General features: G+C 39.2%; 1 protein-coding gene across 10 annotated transcripts; it reads right to left on the reverse strand.

Annotated features, from left to right (window-relative positions):
• Positions 1-1,087: 1,087 nt before the first annotated feature.
• Positions 1,088-27,920, reverse strand: LOC119475720 (core histone macro-H2A.1). Of its 10 annotated transcripts, none has more exons than XM_037748677.1 (9): positions 27,554-27,913; positions 22,940-23,140; positions 22,311-22,417; positions 21,891-22,082; positions 20,051-20,158; positions 15,551-15,650; positions 9,562-9,651; positions 4,917-5,091; positions 1,088-2,790 (listed from the first exon to the last, which is right to left on the reverse strand). In XM_037748677.1, the coding sequence occupies exons 1-9, from the start codon at positions 27,630-27,632 to the stop codon at positions 2,625-2,627; spliced, it is 1,218 nt and encodes a 405-aa protein (XP_037604605.1). In that variant the 5' UTR covers positions 27,633-27,913; the 3' UTR covers positions 1,088-2,624. The 10 variants fall into 10 exon arrangements, 7 of the variants coding, with proteins under 7 accessions (XP_037604605.1, XP_037604606.1, XP_037604607.1 ...); XM_037748678.1 differs by lacking the exon at positions 15,551-15,650 and adding an exon at positions 12,220-12,310 and having other exon boundaries at positions 27,554-27,912; XM_037748679.1 differs by lacking the exon at positions 27,554-27,913 and adding an exon at positions 25,798-25,955.

Consider the following 27,920-nt stretch of genomic DNA (forward strand, 5'->3'; position numbering starts at 1 on the left):
GTACTTTTTACACCACTACATTTATTTGACAGCTGTAGTTACTTTGTAGATTTTGATTATCAATACAAAATATAAATCAACTAATAAATTATGATATATTATTATGGATTAAGCTACCCATCAGTATATAAAATAAATTACAATTAGCTCCACCTTTACCAGCTGAACCATAAAAGTGATGCACACATTAATGCATCAATAATTATAATTCAATGATATAATACACATCATTCTGAAATAAGCCATTCTGCATAATTAGTACTTTTGCTTTTGGTACTTAAGAGTATATTTTGATGCTAATACTTTTGTACTTTTACTTATAGTAAGATTTTGAATGCAGGACTTTTACTTGTAACAGAGTATTTTTGTAGTATTTAAGCTATTTACGTATAGTTTATAGTTTTTAAGTTTACTTCTTCCACCACTGTATTTAACGCCACGTCTTTAGCATGAAAGAGTCGCAGTTATGTTTAGGCAACAAAACCACTTAGTGGTTTAGGAAAATTAATATACGTCCAATGCCACATTTTTTCTGGCGACTGGTGTTACAAGTTGGGATGAGAACGTGTCGAAATAACTCAATTTGGGACACTAACACCGGTCTCCTGGTTGAAAGGCAGTCTATTCTACATTGCGAGCTCTGAGCATAGCATATTTAGCGCAGATACATTTACATTGCCGTCAGTACAGACTACATGGCGTACACATAACATGCCAAAAGCAACAAAGGCGGTATTGCATGCAAAATGACTTACAAACTGCCGTGCTAGTCATACGCCATTTGGTGAGGCCGGGCTGGTCAAGCTCCTTTAAGCCTCAATGCTCAACTTTAACCAATCCTAAAGTTATGATCAGAATTTCCCCACGCTGATGATCTTCCTCTTCTCTCACTGTGAGACCATTTGGTCCTCATGAGTACAATACAGAAACACACATGCTTGTAGAGCTGGAAGTTGAGCTGGGGATCTTGAGGCTTTTGAATGTGGCTCTCAGTCAAATCAAATAAATGTAGCATGTCATCCTTCAGCCGTTTGTTCTGCAACACTTGTGAAGATGGATTTATTATTACATTCAAGCACACACACACTTGTTTTCATGGGGGACAATGCAGTTTTCTCTTACAATTAAACTTTACACACTTTTTTTTTTTTTAATGCCCCACAGTTCCTGGCAGAATCCTCAAGGACAGCGGCGAAAACGCAAAACATCACTTCAAGAGGATGTTTTTAAAGGTATTTTATTACCGGAGTGTGTACAGACCTTTTGTATAATCATCAATTATAGCAATTCTTTAGAAAGCATTTTTTTTTTCATAAGAAAGTTAGGCTTTTGAAAAGTCCAAATGCAGCAGAGCAGTCGGGTTCCTCATAAATATATACGTCCGTCAATCCCAATTCAAATCCAACTCAAATCGAACAGCGTCTGCATGAAGAGGCCTGCTGCTGCACAGAAAATGGCTGAGATGAAAAATCCAATTCTTGATTACAGGGAGCCATCTAGTGGCGGCTGAATGAAAGAGCAAACCAAAAGCAACAGCAGAGCGCTACTATTTCCAGCAAAAAAAATAATAATATAGTAATTTGCTTTATGGCTTAACGAAGACAAAATACACAAAAAACAACTTTTTTTTCTCTCTCCCAAACCACCTGTGCCTTTTAGATTCAGTTAAAATAGAAAATAAAAATCTATGTTACAGTCCAATATTTTTCTCTAACATTTCACAAATACTCCATCTATATAAACATTGATAGGAACACACAATATAAACCATCCGTGCCCTGCAAAAACCTCCAATTCTACCATTTTATGTCATAAATTAATTTATTTTTTACTGTAAATAACCAACAGGCGTTCTGTTTACTGTATAAACTGATGTTACCATGATGATTGTTATAATATACAGGCGTCTATTGACTTTTTCATGATTGTTTTTTGGAAACACTTAGAAATTCAAGGTCTCTGCAGCACACAAGGAAACATTTTTGCCTGTGTAAAGAAAGGCAAACACAGGAACACACAACACAAAAACTCATTCCATAGTTCTGTAATATAAGTCTCCTGAAGACCAAAGTAGAACCAACTGAACTTTACCTTTTCATTATACAGTACTGTTAACAATAGAGACGATGAACAGAGAATTTATACCAAAAAAAACACTCAATTAAGTGTTGTGTTTTTGAGTTGAAAAGAAAGAGAATAGCTGTTTTTAGTATCTTAACTGCCATTACATGCATTAACCCGTATTCATCAGACCTCTCTGGAAGCCTGGTACTTGAGGTGTAGCTATCGCTCATAATATCTTTTACCGTATGTACCATGAAAAGTAAATCTTAAAGTGAGTCTTCTCACTTGTTGAATCTGTTTTGTAGGGCACTGTTTGTATTAAAAGACCGCAGAATGAACAGTGCACTTTTACATTTAAACGCCAGAAGTGACAAGTAAATAAGAAATTAAAAACAATATAGGAAAAATACAAACATAATGCAAAAACAAGTTCCCGGCCTTTAGAAATATTCTTCTTTTTCTTCTTCTCTTGATAATAAAACAAATCACTAGTAAACACCTTCCTATTTCCTTGAAGGAAAAATAACAGGGCGGGGGTAAAAAGGGACAAGGATACTCCTTTAGCTCGTCTCCAGTTTGGCCATTTCCTGCACGTAGATCCCGATGCTCTCGCTGTCAAACAGCACAAAGTAGACGGTCTTGATGGTGGAAGACATGGTGGCCACAAAGTAGGTGGAGATGGCCTTAAGGATCAGCTGGGCCGCCGTCTGCTTCGGGAAACCATTCCTGACAGGAAAGAACACACACTTTGTGAATGTGGTCAAACGCTGGAGAGTCATTCGATCATAACTGTGGTATTCGTTATGTTAGAGGATAGTTATTGTTAGAGTGTGAGAGAACGGGATTGAGAGATATAGAGAGAGTGAGTAAGAGAAAGTGAGTAAAAGAGAGAGCGAGTGTGTGTATGAGAGAGTGAAAGAGTGAGTGAGAGAGAGTGAGAGAGAGTGTATGAGAGTGAGAGTGTGTGAAAGAGTGAGATAGCGAGTGAGACTGAGTATAAGAGAGAGAGTGGGAGTAAAGAGTGAGAGTGAGTGAGCGGGTGTGAGAAAGTGAAAGTGTGAGAGTGAGAGAGATTGAGTGAGTAAATAAGAGTGTGTAAGAGAGCGGGTGTGAGTGAAAGAGAGCGAGTGAGAGTGCAAGTGGGCGTGAAAGAGTGAGTGAGTGAATGAGAGATGTGAGTGTGAAAGAGAGAGAACAAGTGAAAGAGTGAGTGAGGGAATGAGAGAGTGAAAGAGTGAGAGAGAAGGTGAGTGGAAGAGTGAGTAAGAGTGAGAGAAGAAAGAGTGAGAGAGTGTGAGTTAGTGGAAGTAAGAGTGAAAGAGAGAGTGTGAGAAAGAGTGAGAAAGTTAGTCAGAGAGTGAGTGTGTGAAAGAGAGAAAGAGTGAGTGTGTGAAAGAATGAGTGAGTAGAAGAGAAAGAGGGTAAGAGATTGAAAGAAAGAGTGAGTGTGTGAAAGAATGAGTGAGTAGAAGAGAAAGAGGGTAAGAGATTGAGTGTGAGAGTGAGTGAAAGAGTGAGAAAGTGAAAATGAGTGAGTGTGAGTGAAAGAGAGAGAGAGTGAGTGAGTGAGAATGAGAGAATGTGAGAGTGAGAGACAGTGAGAAAGAGCAAGTGTGAAAGGGGTAGAGAGAGTGAGTGAGAAAGTGAGTCAGAGAGTGAGTGAAAGAGTGAGTCAGAGAGAGAGAGTGAGAATGAGAGTGTGAAAGAGTGAGTTAGTGTGAGGGAGGCAGGGAGTGAGAGAGAGCGAATGTGAGTGAGTAAGTGTGTGTAAGAGTGTGAGAGTGAGTAAGAGATAGAGTGAGAGTGAGGGCGTGATTTAGAGAGTGAGAGATTGAGTGAGTGTGAAAGAGTGAAAGAATGAGAGAGTGAGTTTGTGCGAGTGAGAGAGAGTGAGTGAGTGAGAAAAACTGTTGTCCCCATTAGTCAGATAGACATAAAAACATGGGAAAATAGGGTCCAGGTTAAAAAATACAGAAGTTCCCCTTTAAACCTGTGACGAGGGTTCACAAGTACATGTTTCTTTGAGCCAAAAAGGTTGGGAACAACTGCTCTAACCTCCATGTGCTGCTCTCACACTTTCTTACTGTTGTTCCAACACATGGCATGTTTGTGTTAATCTTTCCCGATCAAAGTGGAGGTGTTGACCCCCGTTGCCAGGTAACCATGTCAACTCTCGTTTTGACTTACACAAAGAAATTGGAGAAAAATGTACAAGCGGGCAGAGACACATGAGCACTAAGATTTCACTGCTGATGAAGCAAGTATGCCACTCATGATGTTATGAAGACATGTGAGAAGGCTTTTCTTCCAGGTGGAGTAATGATCACCTTGTTGGGGTGAACTCAGGTACAGTGTTAAAGTGTTATGTAACCACACTTTATGGCAAAACCACCTCTAATTTTAGACTAAAATAAAGCCAGAGTGAAAAAGCCCTCAAGTGGATGTTAATGAAACCACACCTCATGCTGTCAGTCAGCTTAAAGGTCTTATTGATAACATTATTATGTAGATGAATATAAAAAAAAATACATTTACAAAGCCTTTAAAAAGGTGCCAAATATAAAAATGGCTTTTCCTGTAAAAATTATGTTTGTGAATCAATTATTTAAACAAATTTGGCAGGTCCAAAATGAAATTAAAAACGGATAAATGGCTGAGATTGACAATAAGTTCCTGGCAACGACTTGTTGTGAAGTAAATGCAATGGAACGGGGGAAGAAGAATGTGACATCTAGTGGCTGAATGTTATCAATAGCACATTTTAAGATGTAGTCTTCAGTGCTAGATGAAGACAAAAATACTTCAGAATAAGGGATTGCATGATGCATCGTCTGTCAGGTGTGTTTTCTTACCTCCCGCTACCAATGGAGGGGAAAGCCACAGACTTGAGTTTCTTCTCGTCCGCCAGAGCCAGGCAGTTCTTCACCGTCTTGTCCAGCATCTCCTCACACTTGTCGGAGCCCCAGCCTGGACTGTTACAGTGGATGACGTACTTAGCAGGCAGACCGAAGCCGGCGGTCAACACAGCTGCAGGAAGGAGAGAACAGAGGATGAAGAGTGGTTAGTAAGGTGAGGAGAGGAAATATAGATGGGACAGAGCATTCTTTAGCGTGATTATTCATTGATTTGCACTTTCAAATTTGAATAAACAGAGCACTGCTTTCCCTTCCATGTTGTGCTACGTTCCTGCTAATGTACAAATCTTTGCATAACAAAAGTAAATCTCCTAGAAGCAAAATATAAATAAAATTGTACCAAAGCTTTTTACTAAAATATTACTCTTCTACTCTGGACTGCAGCCGCAACATTCAGGAAAGCTTTTCAAAGGCTGCAGCTGTAGGGTGCGTGCACAGTGGCATGACAGCTCCCCAAAAGTGAAGCCAAAACATCTTGATCGCCCCCTGGTGGCCAGCTGGTAGTTTAGGAAGCACTTGATTTGATATGCAGCAGAGTTTTCTATGAGCGGAGCACACATTTTAAAAAGGTAAATATTGCGGCCGATCATGTTCATTTAATTGTGGGAATCCAAAATCGTGATTGAGATCAATATTTGATTAATTGTGCGGCTCTAATTTCTTGAATTTTCTTTTTTTGAATTACCAATTATTTGTCTATAAAATGTCAGAAAATTGTGAAATATTTAATAATTTCCCATAGTTCAACATGATATCTTCAAATTGCTTGTTTTGTTTGGCCAACAGCCCAAAATATTAAAAAAAATATTTACTTTACAATGACATAAAGCAGAGTAAAGCACCAAATCATCAGGGTTAAAAAGCCAGAGCTAGTTAATGCTTTGGCTTAAAACAAACAGATTTTTTATGTAGATCAACTAATTGCTTCCGCCCTAAATTAAAGGTGCTAAATGCGAGATCGGGAGCATTTCTATTGCCTTCGCAAGGCTCTCAACATGGCAATGGCTGAGCGGCTAACGGTGCTAACAGCGAAAACAACGGCAACACTGCTGACAGAACTAACAGTGTTAACATGGAGGGGGGGATCCAGAGGGTGGGTGCTACGCTTCCACACCGGCACCGTAGGTCTGAAAAGCGTTTTCAGCTCTTACCGCCGTATGAGAGCAGAGCGGTCACACTAAAAGCACACACACAGAGAGCGACTTAATTCTCTGCTCAGGTAGACATTACTCCTCCATATCTTTACATAGCAAATAGTTGATTGCTGCTATATTAATGCTCTGGTTATTGTATGGAGCAACTTTAATTTACAACAGACATCAAAATGCCACTGTCACCAAGCTATAACATTTTAAATATTCTACAACATCACTATAAAAAAGAAAAGAACTGGATGACATTCATCTGTGAGGCCAACAACTTAAAAGATAAATGTTTACACTATGGTTTGCACAACATTGAAAACATAATGAAACTAAATAAAAGAACAATGTCTGCAGCCACGCACAGCTGCCACCTGCATTAATTAGTGAAATCAGCACTGTAAGCATACTTTTTCTAAGACACCACCTCATATTTTGCTAAATTTGTGCAAGTCTTGTTTAGTCAGACAGTGAGTGAACTTATTCACCTCTGACATGCTGCTGGATTTTCTCATGTCACGTCCATTGTCTACAGTCAAAATCAGCTTCATTAACTAGTTTTGTCAGAAGTCAAAGCCCTGTAGGCTCGAGATGCTAAAAGAACACTTTGCTTTGTGGAAAATGTATGCAGCAAATCTCCAAGGGCTTAAAATGGTTTGGCCAGGGTATTACAGTGAGGAGGGCCGGAGAAATCACTTCTCCAGACAGCTGAAGAGGAGCAAAGAAAAGGTGAAGAGAAAAGAAGACACGAGAGAAGAAGAAGTCAAGCCAGCAGCCGTAGACGGTGTAACTCAGCCAAAGCCCCCGACTCTCTGAAGTGAGAAAGCCTCTAGTCAGATTTTATTAGCCCACAGCGAACGTGTGACTGGACTGGAGTCAAAGCTGAGGACGAGCTCATTTCCAGATGGCACACAGAGAGGATGGAGAGACTTCACACGGCGGAGCGAGAGCCAGTCACACACTGCATGTGTGATCTGGTCGTGAGGTAAAGTGTGTGGATGATGATGATGATTACGGTCTTCATGACTGCATGCAAAGTTCAACTTGTTTTAATGGTTTGGGACGGAGGAACAGTGTGTGGTGGTGTTTGTGAACTGCACACACACATCGCCCGTCAATCAAACTATGCGGTCAGTAATGCAACATTTCTGCTGATGTAGTTTGAGCTTCTATGAGTGCCGTCCTTTTTTCTGTCAATTTAGCCGACCAACTTATTTTATTCAATCCAAAAAGCAAAAAAAATAAAAAGATTATGTTGCTGCCAGAAATAGGAATCGTATTACTGTTTCTACAAAAGACCCTTCAGGTGTCCTTCTATATTTTTTTTAATTGTCAGTAAATTAATAAGACAAAAGACCAAAGTCTCTCAATACTTTCTGACTCTTTACATGTCTTCAGAAAAGGAGTTGCTAACAAGTGGCTACTAAACGTCATCACGCCAAACACTAGTCCGCCTTTAGCTTAGTGGTGGTGAGGTGAAGTTATGCGACCGTGGTGTAGTTCGTTTAACGTTAGCTTTTTACTATTGTATTCATGCCTAAAAAATCATAGAAGCAGTGTTCAGTTCAGTTGTGGAGACAAACTTGCTGAACAAAATGTGTAATTATAACATTTGTTTGCCACAGAGCTTATTTTTTGCAATAATCCAAAACCCAATGGAAAAATCCCATTGGCTTTTTGTTGAAGGAACCAAATGCGTCATCCCTGCAGCATTCTATAGTCCAAAATCCAAAGATACTGAATTTACTCTCACAGAACAGGGGATAATCCTCATCCTTTGGGGAATGTTTGTCACTTTAAAAATTACATTAATGATTAATTGATTAGCAAAATAGTTTATTTTTCTGTTGATCATCTCAATTAATCGTTGCAGCTCTAGATTTCACAAGGAATACATTTTTCTGCGGCACTTCCTGGTGTAACCAGGCACTTAAACAAATGAATCACTTCCAAGTAATACAGTAAACAAGCTTTCGTTCACCTTTCTTAAAATGAACTTTATTTAAATTGCCATGCTTGAATCACTGGGGGAAGCTTTTCATTTTGTCTGCCAGGCAAATACCACTGATTACACGTGATTAAAATCATATTATTATCATTTTTATTCAACTATCTGTGCAGCAGCTCACTTATATGAATGAACTATGCATTACAAAATAAGTCAAGTTCCTCCTGTTTTTGGAATATTAAACAAAATGTCTTTAACTTGAATAACTTGGTGAATAACTGGTATCTGCCTCGCCTTGAAATTGGGAAGTTTGCTCGCAAAATCCAGATGAGCAAACACTTTTTACAAGTATTTTAAACATCCTGAAGAACTTGTCTGACAGCTGTTCTCAACCAGGTCTGGTCAGGATGACCGTTTGGCCGATCCAGATCCCCAGAATCCCTGACAGGCTCTGCTGGCTCGGTGTTCAGTCACCTGGTAATCTATTCATGAGCTCCACACAGAGACCGGGATTATGATGCTGAGCTAACTTGGCTGAACGTAAGAGAGAGAGCAGCGGTGAAGGTGGGGAGTGTTTGAAAAAGTGAGTGTGAGTGATGAATAATGAGAGAGACAGATGGAGAAAGAATAAGAGAGGGACAGAAAGAGAAAGTGGAGACAAATGGACTGAATGATAAAATAATATGACGGCTCAAACAATATGGCTCTCTGAAGACTGGTGCCTGTAGTTTTAGACTAACGTCGCCAAGGACACATATAACAGGCCAATAAGTCTTTGATCATTTTCATGACAAAAATAAACCACCAGTTCTCTAAAAAGTTCAATGAAATTCTGGCAAAAATGTAGCCTTTAGGAGAAGAATGAACTAGTCAAAGTGTGTGAAATCTGTGTTCTTGTCCAAAGGGGTAATCCCTGCTGCAGTGTCCTGACATCATTTACTGAATGTGAAGGCAGAGGCCAAAAGGACCCAGCCCTATTTAGTTTGGTGTGTGTGTGTTGAGAGATTTATATTTACGGGACACACTGACATCACTGTCATAGGAGCTGGGTGGTGCTTGAGAAGATTAATATGCACTTTCCAACCCCTTCAATGGTGACATTGGAAGAAAGTCATGAAACGTCAGTGTTGCCCAGAGCAGAATGAAAACATAAGAGACAATTGCATTGTATCGTTGCTCTTTGTGGTGTAAACTGGAGTTTACATTCACACTTGTTTTCTCTCAAGTTGATATGGATGTTTACTAGTTTCAGCTGTACACATGCCGCGTTTAAAAACGCGTGGAAAATGTGCCGCTTTCATCCAAGTTGCTTGGGAGGTTGCACTCCTGTCACACATGCCGTTACTACGCAACCAAAACCTGCATGCTCGTCATGGACGATTATGCAATTAATCACGATTAAATATTTGAATTGATTGAAAGCCCTAATAAAAAGATAAAAATCTCTTTACCATCCACACAATAAGCAGCAGGTACTGATCTGTGCACTTACCGCCAGCCACCTCCAGAGGGCCGTTTTTCTTCTTCAGCTCCGACACCGCTTCCAAGAACTCCTTCCCTCCCTTCTTTTCCAGAGCAGAGCCTGTAAGTGGAGGAGAGGATTGGAGTGATTACATCCTCACATACTGCTGGTGGACCGATAGACAGACACTAGGACAGAGGAGAGGTGATGACATGCAGAACTAGGCATGACAGGCAAGCAGACAGACAGACATGGAGACAGATAGACAACGATGCTGTTAATCATTTCACCTGGTTTCTCTCTGAATCTCTGAGGTCATGCTGCACACCGATTCTCCGTTACTTCATTTGTGAGACTCCGGAAAAGTCTCACAAATGAAGTGCAAATATTCAGGGCTGCTATTTTCTAAATGACTCACTCTGAGTCAGTTAAACTAATGTATTAAAGCCGCGGCCCCTAATTACTTCCCTCTGTCCTCACATACTGGCTGATTTGCAGTGGACTGAGGGCATTTCCTTTCACTCCTAAATTAGAGTGTGAAGAGTTTGTTTAAAAGAGAAAAAGGCTAGCAGCGTGTTATAAATGAAAATGTAAAAGCTCTGTTAACTTGTCTGAATACATGTTTAATAGTAAAACAGCCCAAGAAGCAATCTAAGTTCAACTCTGAGGAGGATGAAGATGCATTTAGAAGTTTTGAGACAACTGAGCCATTTCCACATCGATCACACTATTTCAGATTTACTCAGAGCTAAAGAGAGAAGCCACAAAGGAAACCAGAGAGGTGATTAAAGTCTACCAGAGCCAGAAAAATTTATGTTCTGGCTGCAATATTATTAAAAAAAAAACAGGCAGGAGAGAAAAGTACAATAAGGTTAATATCATCCCTTTAAAGAAAAGTTAGTGATAAAAGCTCTTCAAATTATTAAACAGCCAATACGAGCAAGCAGATACAAATTATAATCTTTGTAGTTTAGTCATTAATGGTTAAATAGTTAAACATTCACTCACTCGTTAATTCAGATGACCTGTGATCATCACTCAGTTTTATTTTGAATCATCAGGAAATTAACTTCTCAATCAAAAACTTGGTGGATTCTCTTTCTAACCAGCTGAACTGACAGCACAGTCGAGGGGAACAGGAAATGAAGCGAGTCCCAGATCGCCCACATTTCAGTAAAGTGGCACAAAGCAGCAACAACAAGCAGCAGCAGCAGCATGGTTTCAGGATTACACGGACAGAAATATACAGTTGTGAGTATGCATTACATGATGCACTCAATTGTTCTGCACTTAGATATATGATGATTATTGAGGGTAACTGTGGCCCTGTTCTGACCTGGCATTAACATGCATCCTGGGTGATCCGATCAAAAGTGGACAGCTCTTACTAGGTGTGAACGCACTCTAGACACATTGAGATCTGATCTCTCAGACCACATTCGGAGGTGGTACAATAACCTTTTATTTTGATGTTAATAAAATGTACCCGGATTCACAAATATGTAGGATATTACTACCGACATTCCAGTAATATTAGCCTTGTGTATAACATTACTATGTGTTTATTTGCATATAGAGCGGGGAAGTGAAATCCGATCATAAGTGGTCACTCAAGACGCATGTGGAGACACATTCTAATGCCAGGTGTGAACAGACGTACTTAGAGCTGTCCACGTGTAATCGGATCACCCAAAACGCATGTTAATGCCAGGTCTGAACAGGGCCATATTGAAGTACTGTATGCGTTTTCTTCCGTGGGATTAGCTGTAAAGGTGAATCATCAGTCATGGCAGCGACACATGGGCCACCCATGCTAAATTAAATTTACACATTCTGCAGGCTGGCTGTAGCTCGTGCCTGTATGATGTGACAATAAACTTGCAAAGACTGTAAAGTTGCTTGAGACTGAATTTTTACTGTAGTTGCTTAATATTTTTGGGAAGGTCAGATAAGGATCGGGTAGTAGACAATGCAGGGGCTTTTCTCACATAGCAGAATTACCAAGCGATCGGGCGTTCAGACTGAAAACAGCCCCGTGTTAAAACAATGCAAGGGGCTGCATTGGCGTAAAAATCCAGCCAACTCATTAGTCCTGCTTTCAGAGACTCTCGTTGCAAGCAGGAACTGTTTTGAAAACTTTTTGGTGCATAAAAATGCAGGAATTTCTGACAACTGGGAAAACAGAGTCGTCTGCCAACCAACAGCTTTTTTTTTTATTGCAGTAAGCTGCCAAATTCAAATTATCCTTTTCAACAATGTCCACATTGAGTTTGTCTTCTGGGCTAGGTTTATTGAAAACATAGCGTGTGACTGCGACGCTGTCTGGCAGCTGATTTTCAAATCTGGGAAACTGGAGTTTCCCATAAGCACTTCCTTGCATACATAAAATAGTCCCTGCTTGCACATTTCAAGCCTCTGCAAGTAAATGTTCATTCATGATAGAGTAATGGTTCTTTCAGTCAATGTTTCACCAAATTACTCAAATATTTCAGTGAAGCATTTACAGTAAGAACAGCAGGGAGTGGTTAAAAAGGTTTTCTTACTAAATAACTACAATGCAGAATAAAAAACTGTGCTGCTGCTGTGATGTTTTTCCACAGATTGCAGTGCAGACTATCTGGAATATGCAGAGAGAGAGAGAGAGCAGACAGGCACTCGTGGTCTCTGTGGTGTCAATGGTTCCTTTACCTACTTCACCACCTGAATAGAGGGAGGAGTTGGTCGGGTGAACGACAGCGTCGCACTCCACGATGGAAATGTCGGCTTGGACAACTTGCAACTACAGACGACAACAACGACAAACAACAGGCAAACAACATGGTGGTAAAAACAGTGTGTGTGTGTGTGTGTGTGTGTGTGTGTGTGTGAGATCAGGAGCAACAAGATGGGACAAAAAAAAAGAACAAAAAAGGATGAAAGAGAAGAACAGGAAGAAAAGAGACGTCAGCGCGCTCCTTATTGACTGAGGACATCACAGGAAACAAGGAGGCAACTGAGGACATGGTGGGTCACATTATGTAATTAGGAAGCAGGACTGCACAGTCAGCCAGATTAACTTACAAAGAAATACAGTAAATTACCTTCAATTTTTATTTTGTATAATTTTTTTAGTTTTTAAATTGGGGACATTAAAACAACAATTCTTTGAATCTATTTTCTGACTAACTGTGTCGTCCTGTTTTCTTGGCTCATGTAAATGAGCAAAGAATTTTGTAATCACACTCCAGGCCACCGACCTTACAGTCAGGCTGCAGAGAGCAACTAACAGAGGCTCATGTCATGTTTTTCTTCTATGAACTGGTGCTCTATTTCATTACAATAATTGTCCGGAAATTACAGTGATTATTAAGCATTATTAAAAAGGTCTGACAGCCATCTGAAAGGAGGACAACCTGGAATGAACCACAACACATCTACATGATGGGAAGAGAAAGCAGGATCACTGCTCTGAGGAGCTTTGATAAAAATCCTTGAATGTCTCCACAGAAATCCATGTCTTGCTACTGGGAATTGTATGTTATTATTTTCTATTGATCTGAAAGAGAAAATCAGTCTCTCCCTTCATTGTCAGTCAGAGAGCAGGGGTGAGTTACTTGAAGTCAAAGATCAAAGTTAAGATCCTCACCAGGTATTCACACTGCGAGCAACACCATTAATAAGTTATTTTATTTCCCAAAAGTCATCAACTAGCACTTCTGCTGAGGAAAGTTGGCTGTAGCTGAGGTTTTCCAGGTCAGCAGACGTCAAAAGCTGATCATATAGCACGCATCCTTTTGCAACCAGTGTTTTTTCATTCATTTCGAATGGCTGCATCTTTCATCAGGGTTTACTCAACCGCCCCATGAACGATATGTACCACCCCCTATAGCTATATAGTTAAAAGAATATTAGACGATACTGACAGAAGTGCGGGAAGTCACAATCCGTCAGCTACTTGAGCACCATGGACAGCGCCATGGATTTATAAATATACAAAACACTTACGGTATGCATAATTTATACTTCTGCTGAAAAAGCTTGCACAGAACTCCCGCAGAGCTGCAGAAACTGACTACACGCCAGGCACCGCAGAAGTTTGATTGGACCTGAGCCAGGAAGTGGTATGTCCAGACAAGTACCTCCCATCCGTTACAACAACAACCTTATTAATTCTTGGCACAAGAGCTCCTCTTCATCATCCAACTCTTCCATCATTTCTTTTTCCAGCCATGGAGTTGTGTTGGGCCAAACCTATATGGAACTATTGAATCAAATAAATCAAAGAATTTGAAAACCGCGGGTCAAAATCAACAAGAAATTACATACTATGTGCAATCTGCTGCAGTACTATGTATGCCAGGCGCGCGACAGCTGCACGCACAGAACACATAGACGCAGGAGTATAAATCAAGCACTAGACTGCTGATATTTCAGAGTCATGGTCAGGGCCATAGATTCTAACTTGAACAAACCTCAGATGAAGGGTCAGTGAGTCACGCAGAATAGACTATCATAATCAACTAAACAGCCCCTCTGCCCCTGCACTCTCTCTGCTACCAGGGGTTGGAGAGGGGGGATGGCAGGTTAACAAGGCAGATGCATTTTGGTCATTTTGCTAGCAAGGGGAATGGTATCCCCCTTCATATCGCCTATTAGGTTTACTGTAATCTTTAAGTCATTTCACAATCAGAATCCGCTCTATTGGCCAAGTGTGTGTACACATACAAGGAAATTGACTCCGGTTTCCCGTTGCTCTAATGTACTTACACAGAAACAGCCATACAGCTCAAACCAAGGACAATATAACCAGAAAGGTAGAGCTGAAATCTGAACAAATAAAACAGAAAGTACCATATAACGCAAAACTGAGGCTGCCATTTGACGGAGCTTTTATTTACAGTAAATATGTATTACTGAGATATTTAGAAGGCCAATATCAAAGCATCAAATAAATGATTTGCTTATTAAAATGTGTGTAGTTGCATTAAACATAAAGCTTGTTTTCACCAAAAATATCTGTTTTTTTAAAAGTTGGTTTAAACTGATTTCCGCCTATTTCATTTCATGTTTCCAAGTATCCAAAAATTTTATTTCTGGATACAAGAAGACGCTGATCTCCTTAGATTATTAAGATTAAGTTAAACTTTTTTTTCTGAGCTCGCAAAGAGCTCAGCACAAAAAACGAAAGTATTGGATTACTGGATGGATTTTTGCATTATTGTTTTTTTTTCCATCAGATCTTCAATTGGTTTTAAAAAGGGCTGTCAAAGTTCACGGGATGATAACGCGTTTGTTTTAACACCACTAATTTCTTTAACGCATTAACGCAGATTTTTAGGCTGTAGCGGGCTCAGTTTTAAAGCTAGAAGACTTAAGGAATCCATTGGTACCAACTGTGTCATACTAGTTTGTTGGGAAGGAGGCTAAATAACGCTCCAAACTTACACTACATTTTGGTGAGGAAAAAACTGGCATGGCCACTTTCAAAGGGGTCTCTTGACCTCTGACCTCAAGATATGCGAATGAAAATGGGTTCTAAGGAATACCCACGAGTCTCCCCTTTACAGACATGCCTACTTTATGATAATCACATGCAGTTTGGGGCAAGTCATAGTCAAGTCAGCACACTGACACACTGACAGCTGTTGTTGCCTGTTGGGCTTGAGATGCCATGTAATGATTTGAGCATATTTTTTGTGCTAAATGCAGTACCTGTGAGGGTTTCTGGACAATATTTGTCATTGTTTTGTGTTAATTAATTTCCAATAATAAATATATACGTACATTTGCATAAAACAAGCATATTTGCCCACTCCCATGTTGATAAGAGTATTAAATACTTGAATTCCTTTAAGGAACATTTTCCGTTTTCATCAACTAAGTTGCCCACAGTGTAAATGAACAGACCTGGTGCGGGAAGGTCCTTCTTAATTCACTGACAATTTAATTTAGGAGAAGTTGTCAAGCTGTTGAACATTCAAGGATTTTTAATCTCAAACCCCACTGGGACCAGAGAGTATGGGGGGGTAAGGGAGCTCACCTAGATCATCTTTAAGTTCAAGTTCAGCATTGGTGGGGTTGATGACCCCCTCCACGTCAAAGCCAGCCAAGTTACTGACCTCGCTGTGGATAAGGTTGAGCTGCGGAGGGGGGAAGCAGGGAGGGGAGGCGAGGCATGCAGAGGAGGAGGGAGAGCAAGAAGGAAGAGGGGAGGAAGCAAAGCAATTAAAACCAGATTCACACCACTGCTTAAAAGGGATACCTTGACTTTTTGACGATTTATAGAACTGAACATTCAACATATCTGCACTACAGCTGAAAGCCCAAAGTGGGCAAATGCTAAATGTATTTTCTGTGCAGTGACATGTACGAATTAATGTCTAAATGCGTCCGACAGCCTACACGCTTTGTACACAAGAAACTAAATAATGTGTCATCTCACGGACAAAAACACCACAACAAAGGTTTTACTGCTAACTGCTATATCAGCATTAGTCAGCATGAAATCAGACCTCTTGATAAGCTCTTTAATACACAAGTTTTTATAGCAAATTGCGACCACTAAAAGAGGGCAAAATAGGACAACGGGCCTGCAGGTGCATTGATTAGGAAATGCTAAATTATTTAAAATGTCACTGGAAAGAGCCTAGATAATTAGGACCACACAGACAAATGACCTCAACCAAGAGGGACATTGGTCACCAGCTGAAACTAACGAACAGGGACATGATGGATACAATATGTTAAATAGTTCTTTTTCACAGCAGACATTTTGACTCGTCATAGTAAGAAAAGCACAAGCGTTACAAATAACATTAACAATGGCTCTGTTTAAGTGTCCCAGTAAGCCATGACAGTCAGCCAGCATGCACAATACCAGGACCCTGAAACTGAAGCAGCTAAATGCAATTCAGCCATCAATAGTGTGATTATTTACACCGGTGCTTTTACTACTGTGACATGTCAAAAAAGTTCTATGGCATACAATCGAAATTGTACCCACCTTTGTAGCTGTATTTCTGGTTATTTCAGAGTGTTTAGGTCATTACGTCTACATTTATATGTCTAGCAATGTCCCTATAGTCCTGTTGTTCCTAATGTCAGTTTATATTCTTACCATTTACTAGAGCAGCAACGATTAATCAATTAGTTGTCAACTATTAAATCAATCAGCAACTATTTTGATAATCAATTTATCGTTTGAGTAATTTCTTAAAGAAAAAAAGTCAAACTGATTCCAGCTTCTTAAATGTGAATATTTTCTGGTTTCTATACTCCTCTATGACAGTAAACTGAATATCTTTAAGTTGTGGTCAAAACAAGACATTTGAGGACGTCATTTGGGAAACATTGATCGACATTTTCCACCATTTTATAGACCAAACAATTAAACATTTAATCAAGAAAATAATTGACAGATTAATTGACAATGAAAATAATCCTTATCTGCAGCCCTAGTATCTACTGTAGATTAATTTGCAAAGATAATTCCAGTACATTAATATTTTATATTTTGTTTGTTAAAGTTTTAAAGCCAGCAATTTCACCAAGACTGAAGGAATATTCTAAAACAACAAAGTCAAAATGTCAAGGTATCCTTCTAAATATTAAGAATTATCAGTGAATATGCCACATCCTGTTAGTATTTTAGATTCATTCGTCATCTGTTACACAAACACCACATTTCACCTCCAATGATTAAAAACGTGGTAATAAAAGGCCTTCCCAAACAAAGCAGTGAGAGTGAAAGCAGTGAAAACACAACAGTTAATTTGGAGTGTGCGACTGAGGCTGAACACTTGGGCAGGAAAAGTGCCGTTACGATAATTAAGTCCATAAAACAGAAAACAGACTAGCTTTTCTCCTCATGGGTTCATTATCTTAATCAGTGGGAGGTTAACTGCATTCATTTGATTATCATCCACTGGTTTCAAAAAGCTGCTGGAATCTGTGGTCAGATACACAATCGAGCAGAGACATTTTACTAATGAAGAAAGAATGACAGCAGACAAATACTTCCTGCTACTGAGTGTACTAAGTATGATTGCAAAATGAATGCAAAACATCTAAATCACCATGAGCCAAGACAGCATGAGTTTAAACCCTAATATTTCAGCCTTTAGAAATAGGCAAAAAATATGTAATTTTTTATATATTTAACATATTTTCTGACACTACAGACTGATGTTTTCCAAGGTTCCTAAAATATGATTAATTCATGGTGAAGAAGCAAGATTGCCTAAGATTTCTGACAAAACCACAAGCAAGAAGTCTGTCATATGCTTTAAAAACTAGATCTGCTATTACATCAGGTCAGTGTTGAATAATATATTATTAGCATATGCACAGCAGACCAAAGCATGCAGCGCCATTAGCAGCAATTAAAGTCACAACTGAGCTGAAACATTGAGCTCTGGAAGTAAATTTACCACATTTGTACTTCTATGAAGAGCATTTAATGGTTTGCATTATATTTTAACAGTGTAATAGAGAGTTTTCATGACTCACCAGATTGTAAAACAACTACAAACTGCATTCCTGTAGACACCAGCAGTCAATCCTATTCTATCTGTTTGTGTTTAATCTGTTGTACTACGCTACAAGAAGCCAAAATCATAATAAATCAGAAATGACTAACATTTATCATTACCGTTGTCACTGAAATTAGGGAACAAGTGACACTTGCACTTCTTGCATCATTCTTGAGTCACTCATTCTCTTACACATACTGTTGTTCCCCCTCTGCCTTTTGTGTTTTTCAATCTCAAATCTATTTTTATAAGCTTCTGATCTTGTGATCTTGAACATTAAAAAAAGACTTGAAAGGTCTGACTTTCAGGCAAATTTACTTCCATGTTTCAGTTCAAATAAAAAAAAGGTTAAAAAGAAGTTATTATGCTCAGCAGGACCAAAGCGAGGGGAGCTTACAGATCTGGCAGATCTGAGATACAGTAGACAACACAGCATTCATGGTTGCTACTATTACAGCACAGCACTGCTCTGTTGTGTAGCACTATGAGCCCTTATATGAAGTCTGGTGAATTATAGCAGACCTGTTAGGAAGTACAGCGTGATGGAAACTTACATTGATAGAACAAAATATCACAAACAGCTTTCTTTCTATGAGACAGAACAGATAACTAATTACAACATTATCACATCGTCTTTGACTGATTTCACCTCTTAAATCTGGTTCAGTTGTGACAGACACGTATAGATAAAAGACTGAATAAAACCAGATGAATATTTTAAGGAGGCATATCTAACAGTTTGTGGTCTAAAGTCAGCAGAAGTAATTTAAATTTAAAACCCTGTGGCTGAGAAATATATAAAACATATCTTCGGTTTTATCAGATAAGATCCTCCATGACTGAACAAGGCATAAGATTGTGTCTTATTCCTTTGACTTATGAAATATTAAACTCTTTTAATATGTGTGGCACTGTATTTTAGAATAAGTCCTTTGACAACCAATTTTAGTCCTAATATCTAACAGGTGTATATAGTATGCATCTATGTACGGCTTACTTCATGTCTTTCTAAGTTATCAAAGATTAGTCTAGAACTATTTCTTTGTAAGCCTCATTTTAGCCTGGCATGACTTAGGTATCTGTTCATCCCAAACTTAAGTCTTTCAATAGTACAACGGCGTTTAAGGGACATTGTAACTAAAAAAATAAAATATATATATATACATAATATAATATTCCGAGAAAAAACTTGGATATTCTCTGAAGTCATAAATTTGCAAGAAAAAACTAAGAAAATGTTTTGTTTTTTTGTCAAGGAATCACATCACTTCACTTTGCAATGTTGGATCAACCTCATCAAACTACAGACGCCACCCTTAAACACTACTGTAATGTGATCCGCAGAGTGTAACATAAATCAATTTATATTAGTTTTTATTTATGTTCATAAAAGAACACTGACAGAATATGAAAGAAAACATATACAGTATGTATCTTTCAGGACCTTCACCTCGCTCAGAGGCCGCCCATCAGAGAAGACATCCGCAACAGCGATTTTTAGAATTTATCCAATAACCCATTGGCAAAATAAAACATACAATAGGTCAACATGAGGAAAACGTCCAATGCATACCGATGTCAGCATTATGCTCATAAAATCACACAGAAAAAAACGTCCTTACCATAAGATCACTACTTTATGCGAAACAAAAATCGGACAGACTCTAAATTTGCGACTTTAATCTTAAAAAAAATTCAGTTTATTCTTCCAAATTTATGACTTTATAATCCGAGAGAATGTTCAAGTTTTTTTCTTGTGAATTTATGACTTTAATCTAGGAAAATCTGTTTTTTTTCTTGTAAATTAGCCACTTTAACCTCAGAGAATAGCCAAGTTTTTTTCTTGTAAATGTACAATTTTTTTCTTGGAATATTAACCCCCTCCCACATCTCAAATTGTTTTTACCTACAATGGCCCTAATACGCCGTCATCCAATAGACACTCACCTGTAGTTCATTATGCATTTAGCTTAGACTTGTCTGTCTAGTTCTACAGACAGAAAACTGACCTTTTGACCCAGGAAGAGGCTCTTGGTGGAGAGCACGGTGAAGCTGTCAACTGGAGATCCCTCTGTGGTGCTGTCTGCCGACGCCGCCTTGCTCACCTCACTCTGCTTCTGTTGAGGACACAGTAAATGTTGACACTATGAAACACTATAGGAATATTGTTTTCTCCAGGCTATCTAAGTCAGTCTTACATTAGTCACTCATAGAGAAGCTTTATAAAACAAGTCAATTTAAGTGTCTACAGCAAATCTGACTTATATTTAAGTCAAAGATTAGGTCTATTTTTATGCAACTGGCCCCAGGACTGAATGCTCAAAAGTTGAAACAGGCTGCTCCAGACGTAACAGGTGTAACAGATTTCGGTTGTAGAATGACATGTCTATGGAACTGCGCTTTGTTGGCATTTTCCTACTTCCAACTACTGTATACATCGATCAGCCATAAAATCAAGAACACTGTCAGGTGAAGTGAATAACATGGATTATCTCGTTACAATGGCACCTGGCAGTGGGTGGGATATATTAGACAGCAAGTGAACATTTTGAACTTAGAATTTGTGTTGGAAGCAGAAAAAATGGGCAAGCGTGCGCAACAAATTGTGATGGCTAGACGACTGGGTCAGAGCATCTCCAAAACTGCAGCTCTTGTGGGATGTTCCTGGTCTGCAGTGGTCAGGACCTACCAAAAGTGGTCCAAGGAAGGAAAACCGGTGAACCGGCGACAGGGTCAGACCCAAGACTCATTGATGCACGTGGGAAGCGAAGGCTGGCCCGTGTTGTCAGATCCAATAGAAGAGCTACTGTAGCTCAAATTGCTGAAAAAGTTGATGCTGGTTCCGATAGAAAGGTGTCAGAACACACAGTGCATCGCAGTTTGTTGCGTATGGGGCTGCGTAGCCGCAGACCGGTCAGGGTGCCCATGCTGTCCTAATGTTATGGCTGATCGGTGTAGGTAAATTAAAATAAAGCAGCCCTTTTGGAGTTCCTGCTCAGGACATTGGGTAAAGTAGTTAACAAATGTTTGTTTTACAAAATCTGCATGTTATGAGCCTGTGTCCATATAGCGTCTTTTTCTGGCAGAATATTAAAAAAAGAAAAGGAGCACTTCATCCCACCGTTTCATCAAAGAAGTGCTCAAAGTGCTTTTTCAATGTTTCTATGACAACAATATCTTGACAACATATCACCACTCTAACCACCGTTGTATGATAGACTAGCATCGCCCCTTTGCTTTTTATAATCTTTTTGGGCTACTATCTATTTGTTTGACATACTTTGTATGGATGAGCTTGTCACCGCTCAATCTGATAGCCGTACAGCAAGGAAGGAGGACGATCTGACGGAGACGACACGTACGGCAATAAAAGCACAACACTCACCAGCAAAATTCAGTGTACGCCCGGCCGATCTGCACCCACCAATGGGCTTTTCGGTCTTTGTTATGATCGTGTCTGTCTGACATATAAAGCTCAGGATAGACAGACGCGGCCAAAACAAGCTTCACCTCGAGTTTCTACAGTGACGTCACCGGCGTTTTTCTGAAAGGTTCAGAGGTTTTCAACTAGAAGCACTCGGAGTGGCTGCACAAAAAAGGCGGAGGGCTCAGAAAAAAGACACTGGGTGCAGCACCTTTACTCGACGCAACCGCATGTAGCTGCAAACACTTTCTCCTCATTGGATGCAATGGAAAAAGACGCTGGTGCTCAGAAAAAAACAATATGTGGACACAGGCCCTACATGGTTAAATAGGTTCAATAAAATATTTCTGGTGCTCTCAAGCAGACAAACAAACACTTATCACACATTCGACCACAATCACCAGCCTATTCACATGAAGGAATACCTTAGCCTTTGCGCCGCCCTTTTTACCACGCATTTTCTTGCCCGTCGTTTTCTTGACCGGCTTGGGTTTCTTCTCGGGGGCGGGTGAGACGGGTGTCTCCAGTTTTCCCCTTATTCCTCTCTTCTTAGCTAACAGCTCTGGATGGATGTTGGGCAAGACTCCACCTGCTGCGATGGTCACACCTTTTAGCAACTGAGATAGGAGGGCAAAGTTAAAAAAAAAAAAGTTCACATAGTCCCACACTGCCCGGAAGGTAAGAAGTCAATCTAAAAACTTGCATTGAAAAAAGTTTTTTTACAGAATGAAAACATCAGTGGTGTTGTCCTTCAAGTGTCAGATTAGAAACTTTTAAATAAACATACTATCATGTTTACATAAATGTGTCTAAAATGTTTTTTTCAGATGCGTGCAGCAGCTGACCTGGTTCAACTCCTCATCGTTGGCGATGGCCAGCAGGATGTGTCGTGGTGTGACGCGACCCTTCTTGTTGTCTCTGGCTGCATTACCTGCCAACTCCAAGATCTCAGCTACATGGGTGAAAAAAAAATATCATTAATAAACATTGTAGAGCACAAGTGGCCTCTGGATATATGTACAGCTTTTAAGTGCTTCTTCATCACAAACCATCGTATCTCTAAGTTGAAGCTGAAAGTTTCTAATTTATAGCAGTTGTCTTTGTTGCATTACTTTCTGATTTCTGAGTAGATGTCACTGAATATAAAGATTTTGAAAATATTATATGTGTCAAAACTTAAACTGCCCTTACATGTTAAAAAAAATATATATTTTTACAGTTTTTATTATTTTAAATTTGGATTTCTTTTAACGCCTACAGATATAAAGTAACTAATGATTTAGATCCATTAACATCCACTGTCATAGAGCCTTGCTAAGGAAAAAGTTGCTAAGCAGCCAACAGTACAAGACTGCACATCAGTTGTTGGAGTTTACTGCCTAAAAATCATCTGTAATAAGTACATAAGTTGTTGTCTGTATTGAAATATGCATTTTTTTTATATCTTATTCCTTCACCAAAGAATAAATCTCACCAGTAAGATACTCGAGGACAGCAGCCAGGTAGACGGGCGCTCCCACCCCGATGCGGTATTTGGGCAGGCCCCTCTTGATGTAGCGCAGCATGCGACCTACGGGGAAGATCACCCCGGCCTTGGTGGACCGGGACGTCTTGGTCGACTTCTTCTTTGCTCCTCGGCTGGACATGGTGCTGAGACCGCTACCGGTGTTGGGCTCTGCAGGGACACAACAACCAAGATCCATTAACAAATCTACATACGACTGATTCAACTTTATGGTAAGTAAATAAATAAGCAATAATATAGTACTGAGTAGTGTGACTTCTATCTTAAATATGTCACTGCCAAATGTGAAAAAATACACTCATCTTACTGGTTAAAAATCGCAAACTCACGCTGCAACACAGGAAATACTCCCCTTACTGGAAAGCTGAAGACTTGCACAAGACTTGTCAGTATGACTTTTTTGTTTTGTTTGTTTATTTATTTATTTATTTACACAGGAGTTTTTGCCTAAAAACCCTCCAGATGCTTGAAAAGTGTCAGCATATTACATGAAATAATTACAGTAATGTAATATACATGATTAGCACGTATCTATCAATAAATATTTTTTTACACATAGTAAAAAAAATTAGACATATTTTAGCAAATTTGACAATGCATCCCATAAACACCCATCGGTTATGCAAATACCAAGAAGACTCATTCATAATTCAATGTCAAAGACTAACTTAAACTAAGAGCATACGCTCATGTGATATGGCATGGGAGTTTTCAGACATTAATGGATTGTTTTCTTTATACTTTTGCAACAAACTAAATGCAATTCCTGAGTAAGTTACCAATACGCTGTTTTCTTTAACCTTTAGTTTATGAATGTTTGACACCACCTTTGATAAATAAACAAATCAATACAATTCTGAACAGGTTTTACATCCCAAAACCAAGACTTCAACTACAATAATAAACATTATGCTTTCAGGGCTAAACCCTTCATCACAAGTCCATTAATCACCCTCTAAGCATGTCAGTTTCAAAATGTATTTCATCAGATTTTAGTATTTTATATTGATTAGCCAAGAAAGGATTTTTGTGTGTTTTGTTTAGATCCCCCCTCAGGCTAAAAAAGCAGCTTAAATGTCACACCAGCTGTAGACATGGATTATCTCATAAGAGCTATGCTGCTGCCAGAGGATATTGTATTAATAACATGCCATTAGCACCCTGACATCTTGGGAATGGCAAGTTAATAAATGCAAATATGATTTTAACTTGAATAAAAACTATTTAAAGTAAATCCTGTGGATAATTTCATGTAAAAAAAACAAAAAAAAAACAGATTGTGGTGGAAATATTTCTTATTGTACCAGATGCAGACACCAATTAGCTGTCTGATACTGATAATTAATTAGCTCTATATATCATACGATACAACTTTATTGTCAGTTTGCATTGAAATTCATTTTGCATCCATAGACAGCTCAGTTTGAGTTTACATCTCCTTAGCAGCACATTAATTATTATTTAACAACAAAATGGATTGTATTAATATTGCATTAAGACATTGAAATATGTCTTATTGTACCAGATGCAGACACCAATTAGCTGATACAGATGATTAATTGGCTCCACTAAAAAGGCCAGGCTAAATGCAATTCCTGAATAAGTTACCAATACGCTGTTTTCTTTAACCTTTAGTTTATGAAGGTTTGACACCACCTTTGATAAATAAACAAATCAATACAATCCTGAATAGGTTTTACATCCCAAAACATCAGCTACTACTACAATAATAAACATTATGCTTAAGACCTATGCTGCTGCCAGTGGATATTGTATTCATAACATGTCATTAGCACCCTGACATCTTGGGGAATGGCCAGTTAATAAATGCAAATATGCATATGATTTTAAGTCCAATAAAAAACTATTTCAAGTAAATCCCAATTTCATGTAAAAAAAACAAACAATTGTGGTGGAAATATGTCTTATTGTAGCAGATGCAGACACCAATTAGCTGATACTGATAATGAATTAGCTCTATATACGATACAACTTTATTGTCAGTTTGCAAATAACATGTAGACATGGATTATCTCATAAGAGCTATGCTGCTGCCTGTGGATATTGTATTAATAACATGCCATTAGCACCCTGACATCTTGGGGAATGGCCAGTTAATACATGCAAATATGCATATTTTAAGTCCAATAAAAACTATTTCAAGTAAATCTGGTGGATAATTTTATGTAAAAAAAAAAAAAAATTGTTGATTGTGGTGGAAATATTTCTTATTGTACCAGATGCAGACACCAATTAGCTGATACTGATAATTAATTAGCTCCACTAAAAAAAAAGGCCAGGCTAAACCTGCTTGTAATGCAAGGTTTTCAACACATCACACATCATATCATTAAACACAACTCTAATAATTAACCATCCAATAACGTTATTGAACAAGCAGAGATAGCAGATCATAAACATCTGCAGCACTAGTCCGGACAGGTGGAGGTGGAGGTGGAGGTGGTTTAACCGTGTCACAACTGATTGTTTGCTGGCAACTGACAGACGATTTCCGCATGTCAACAAGCCCGACGGATGTCTTATTTTATGCACAGAGTGAGCCACTACATTAAACATTAAAATCTGAGCTGTCAGAGGACATTTTCCTGTTCAGGTCAGCGAGCTTTGGAGTGGAAATAACCACCGAGGAGAGCGGCTGCAGCTGCCCGGCTCCTCCTCTCCCCTCCCTGCCTGCCTGTCAGCTCCAGCTCTCTCTCGGCCTCCATGCCAGTACAAAAACACATAATAGGCAACGTTAACGTTAACAGAGACCGACAACAAGCGTACACGACGGTGGATTTACTTACAAAACACACAGCGGAGCGGGGAGGAGAAGAAGAAAAAAAAATGTCTCTCCGGGTAACAAGCCTGGGCAGTGTCCTCCTCCTCGACTCCCACAATCCACAGCGCTGCCTAGCTGCCACTACTGGAGAGAGAGCTGGAGAGCTAAAACCTGCTGAATCTGCTGCCGAGATGATCTTTAACCCTTTACACCTTTACTGATACAGGAAAACACGTGGTTTAATCTGAAAATGATGACCGTTTCCCGAGCAGATCGATGCTAACACTCACATTTAAGCTTACAGACAGTCGTATTATATAAAAAGCGTATTTTTACTGCCGGGCAACGTCAAACTCTTTAGACCAGGTGTGGCGCTAAATCTGGGCACCTTGAACAAATACACCCCCCCAACAGCCACCACCATGCACAGACCCCCATGTTTGATTAACCTTTATTAACCCTCAACTACATTTACAAGAATGTTTTTTTCTTATAATGTAAATAAAAGAAGTCAATAAAACAATATCAGGGCAACAATGTGCCAAATAAGAATAACTAGTTAGTACAGTTGCAACTGTAGCTCTAAGCCAACTAGCAACTTGCTAGTTAGCAACTGTAGCTGTAAGCCAACTAGCAACTTGCTAGTTAGCAACTTGCTAGTTAGCAACTGTAGCTCTAAGCCAACTAGCAACTTGCTAGTTAGCAACTGTAGCTGTAAGCCAACTAGCAACTTGCTAGTTAGCAACTGTAGCTCTAAGCCAACTAGCAACTTGCTAGTTAGCAACTGTAGCTGTAAGCCAACTAGCAACTTGCTAGTTAGCAACTTGCTAGTTAGCAACTGTAGCTCTAAGCCAACTAGCAACTTGCTAGTTAGCAACTGTAGCTCTAAGCCAACTAGCAACTTGCTAGTTAGCAACTTGCTAGTTAGCAACTGTAGCTCTAAGCCAACTAGCAACTTGCTAGTTAGCAACTTGCTAGTTAGCAACTGTAGCTCTAAGCCAACTAGCAACTTGCTAGTTAGCAACTTGCTAGTTAGCAACTGTAGCTCTAAGCCAACTAGCAACTTGCTAGTTAGCAACTGTAGCTGTAAGCCAACTAGCAACTTGCTAGTTAGCAACTGTAGCTCTAAGCCAACTAGCAACTTGCTAGTTAGCAACTGTAGCTGTAAGCCAACTAGCAACTTGCTAGTTAGCAACTTGCTAGTTAGCAACTGTAGCTCTAAGCCAACTAGCAACTTGCTAGTTAGCAACTGTAGCTCTAAGCCAACTAGCAACTTGCTAGTTAGCAACTTGCTAGTTAGCAACTGTAGCTCTAAGCCAACTAGCAACTTGCTAGTTAGCAACTTGCTAGTTAGCAACTGTAGCTCTAAGCCAACTAGCAACTTGCTAGTTAGCAACTTGCTAGTTAGCAACTGTAGCTCTAAGCCAACTAGCAACTTTAGCTGTAAGCTAACTAGCAACTTGCCAGTTGACTTACAGCTAACTTAATAACAGCATATTTACTAACATTGGTTGTTTGGGGGTGAATAAACACAAAGGTCAGATTAGGATCAGAGTCTTCAGACATGCAGCACAGTGGTGCTTAGTAGAGCTAAATGCTAACATCAGCATGCTAATTTATGTTCACAATGCTAATGCTATAGGCCTAATGTTACCTATGTTCATCATCTTAGCTCAGCATGTCAACATTTGTTAATTAGCACTAAGCACACTGATGGGAATATCATTAGTTTTGCAGGTATTTTGGCAAAAATCTAATTATTGCACAAATTAAAATTTTACCTGATGATGGTGCCAAAGTCAGTTTATCCAGATGGGGGTCATGAATGTCTGTAGGCCACCAAATTTGATGAAAATACATCCAATAGTTGCTGGTGCTGGTGGGTCTTTGTGGTAATCACATACAGGTGCTCTTTGGATCCTTCAGGAGCTTATTCATTCTTGTGAAGGGCTCATTGGATAGGTGGAATATGATCTCAAAAATTTACAAAATGCAAAGTCTCCTTTACAATTAATCCAAGGCACACCATAGGGTTTGTACAAACTTAAATTGCCTTTATTTTACATGGCAATAATTGTTTAAAATGACCGTGTTGCAAAGGTGTTCATCAGTGTCAGCCAGCATTCAGCAGTAGCTTACACACCTGTG

The sequence above is a fragment of the Sebastes umbrosus genome, chromosome 17 (genome assembly GCF_015220745.1).
Source record: "Sebastes umbrosus isolate fSebUmb1 chromosome 17, fSebUmb1.pri, whole genome shotgun sequence".
Taxonomy (NCBI): domain Eukaryota; kingdom Metazoa; phylum Chordata; class Actinopteri; order Perciformes; family Sebastidae; genus Sebastes; species Sebastes umbrosus.

Excerpts from the sequence above, each read along its gene's own strand:
- LOC119475720 (XM_037748677.1), bottom strand. The coding sequence starts at position 27,632 with ATGTATTTTCATCAAATTTGGTGGCCTACAGACATTCATGACCCCCAT. Across the intron at positions 22,418-22,939 it reads TGTCCTCGAGTATCTTACTG|CTGAGATCTTGGAGTTGGCA; the intron begins GTGAGATTTATT and ends TCACCCATGTAG. Across the intron at positions 5,092-9,561 it reads CCCTCTGGAGGTGGCTGGCG|CTGTGTTGACCGCCGGCTTC; the intron begins GTAAGTGCACAG and ends TCCTTCCTGCAG.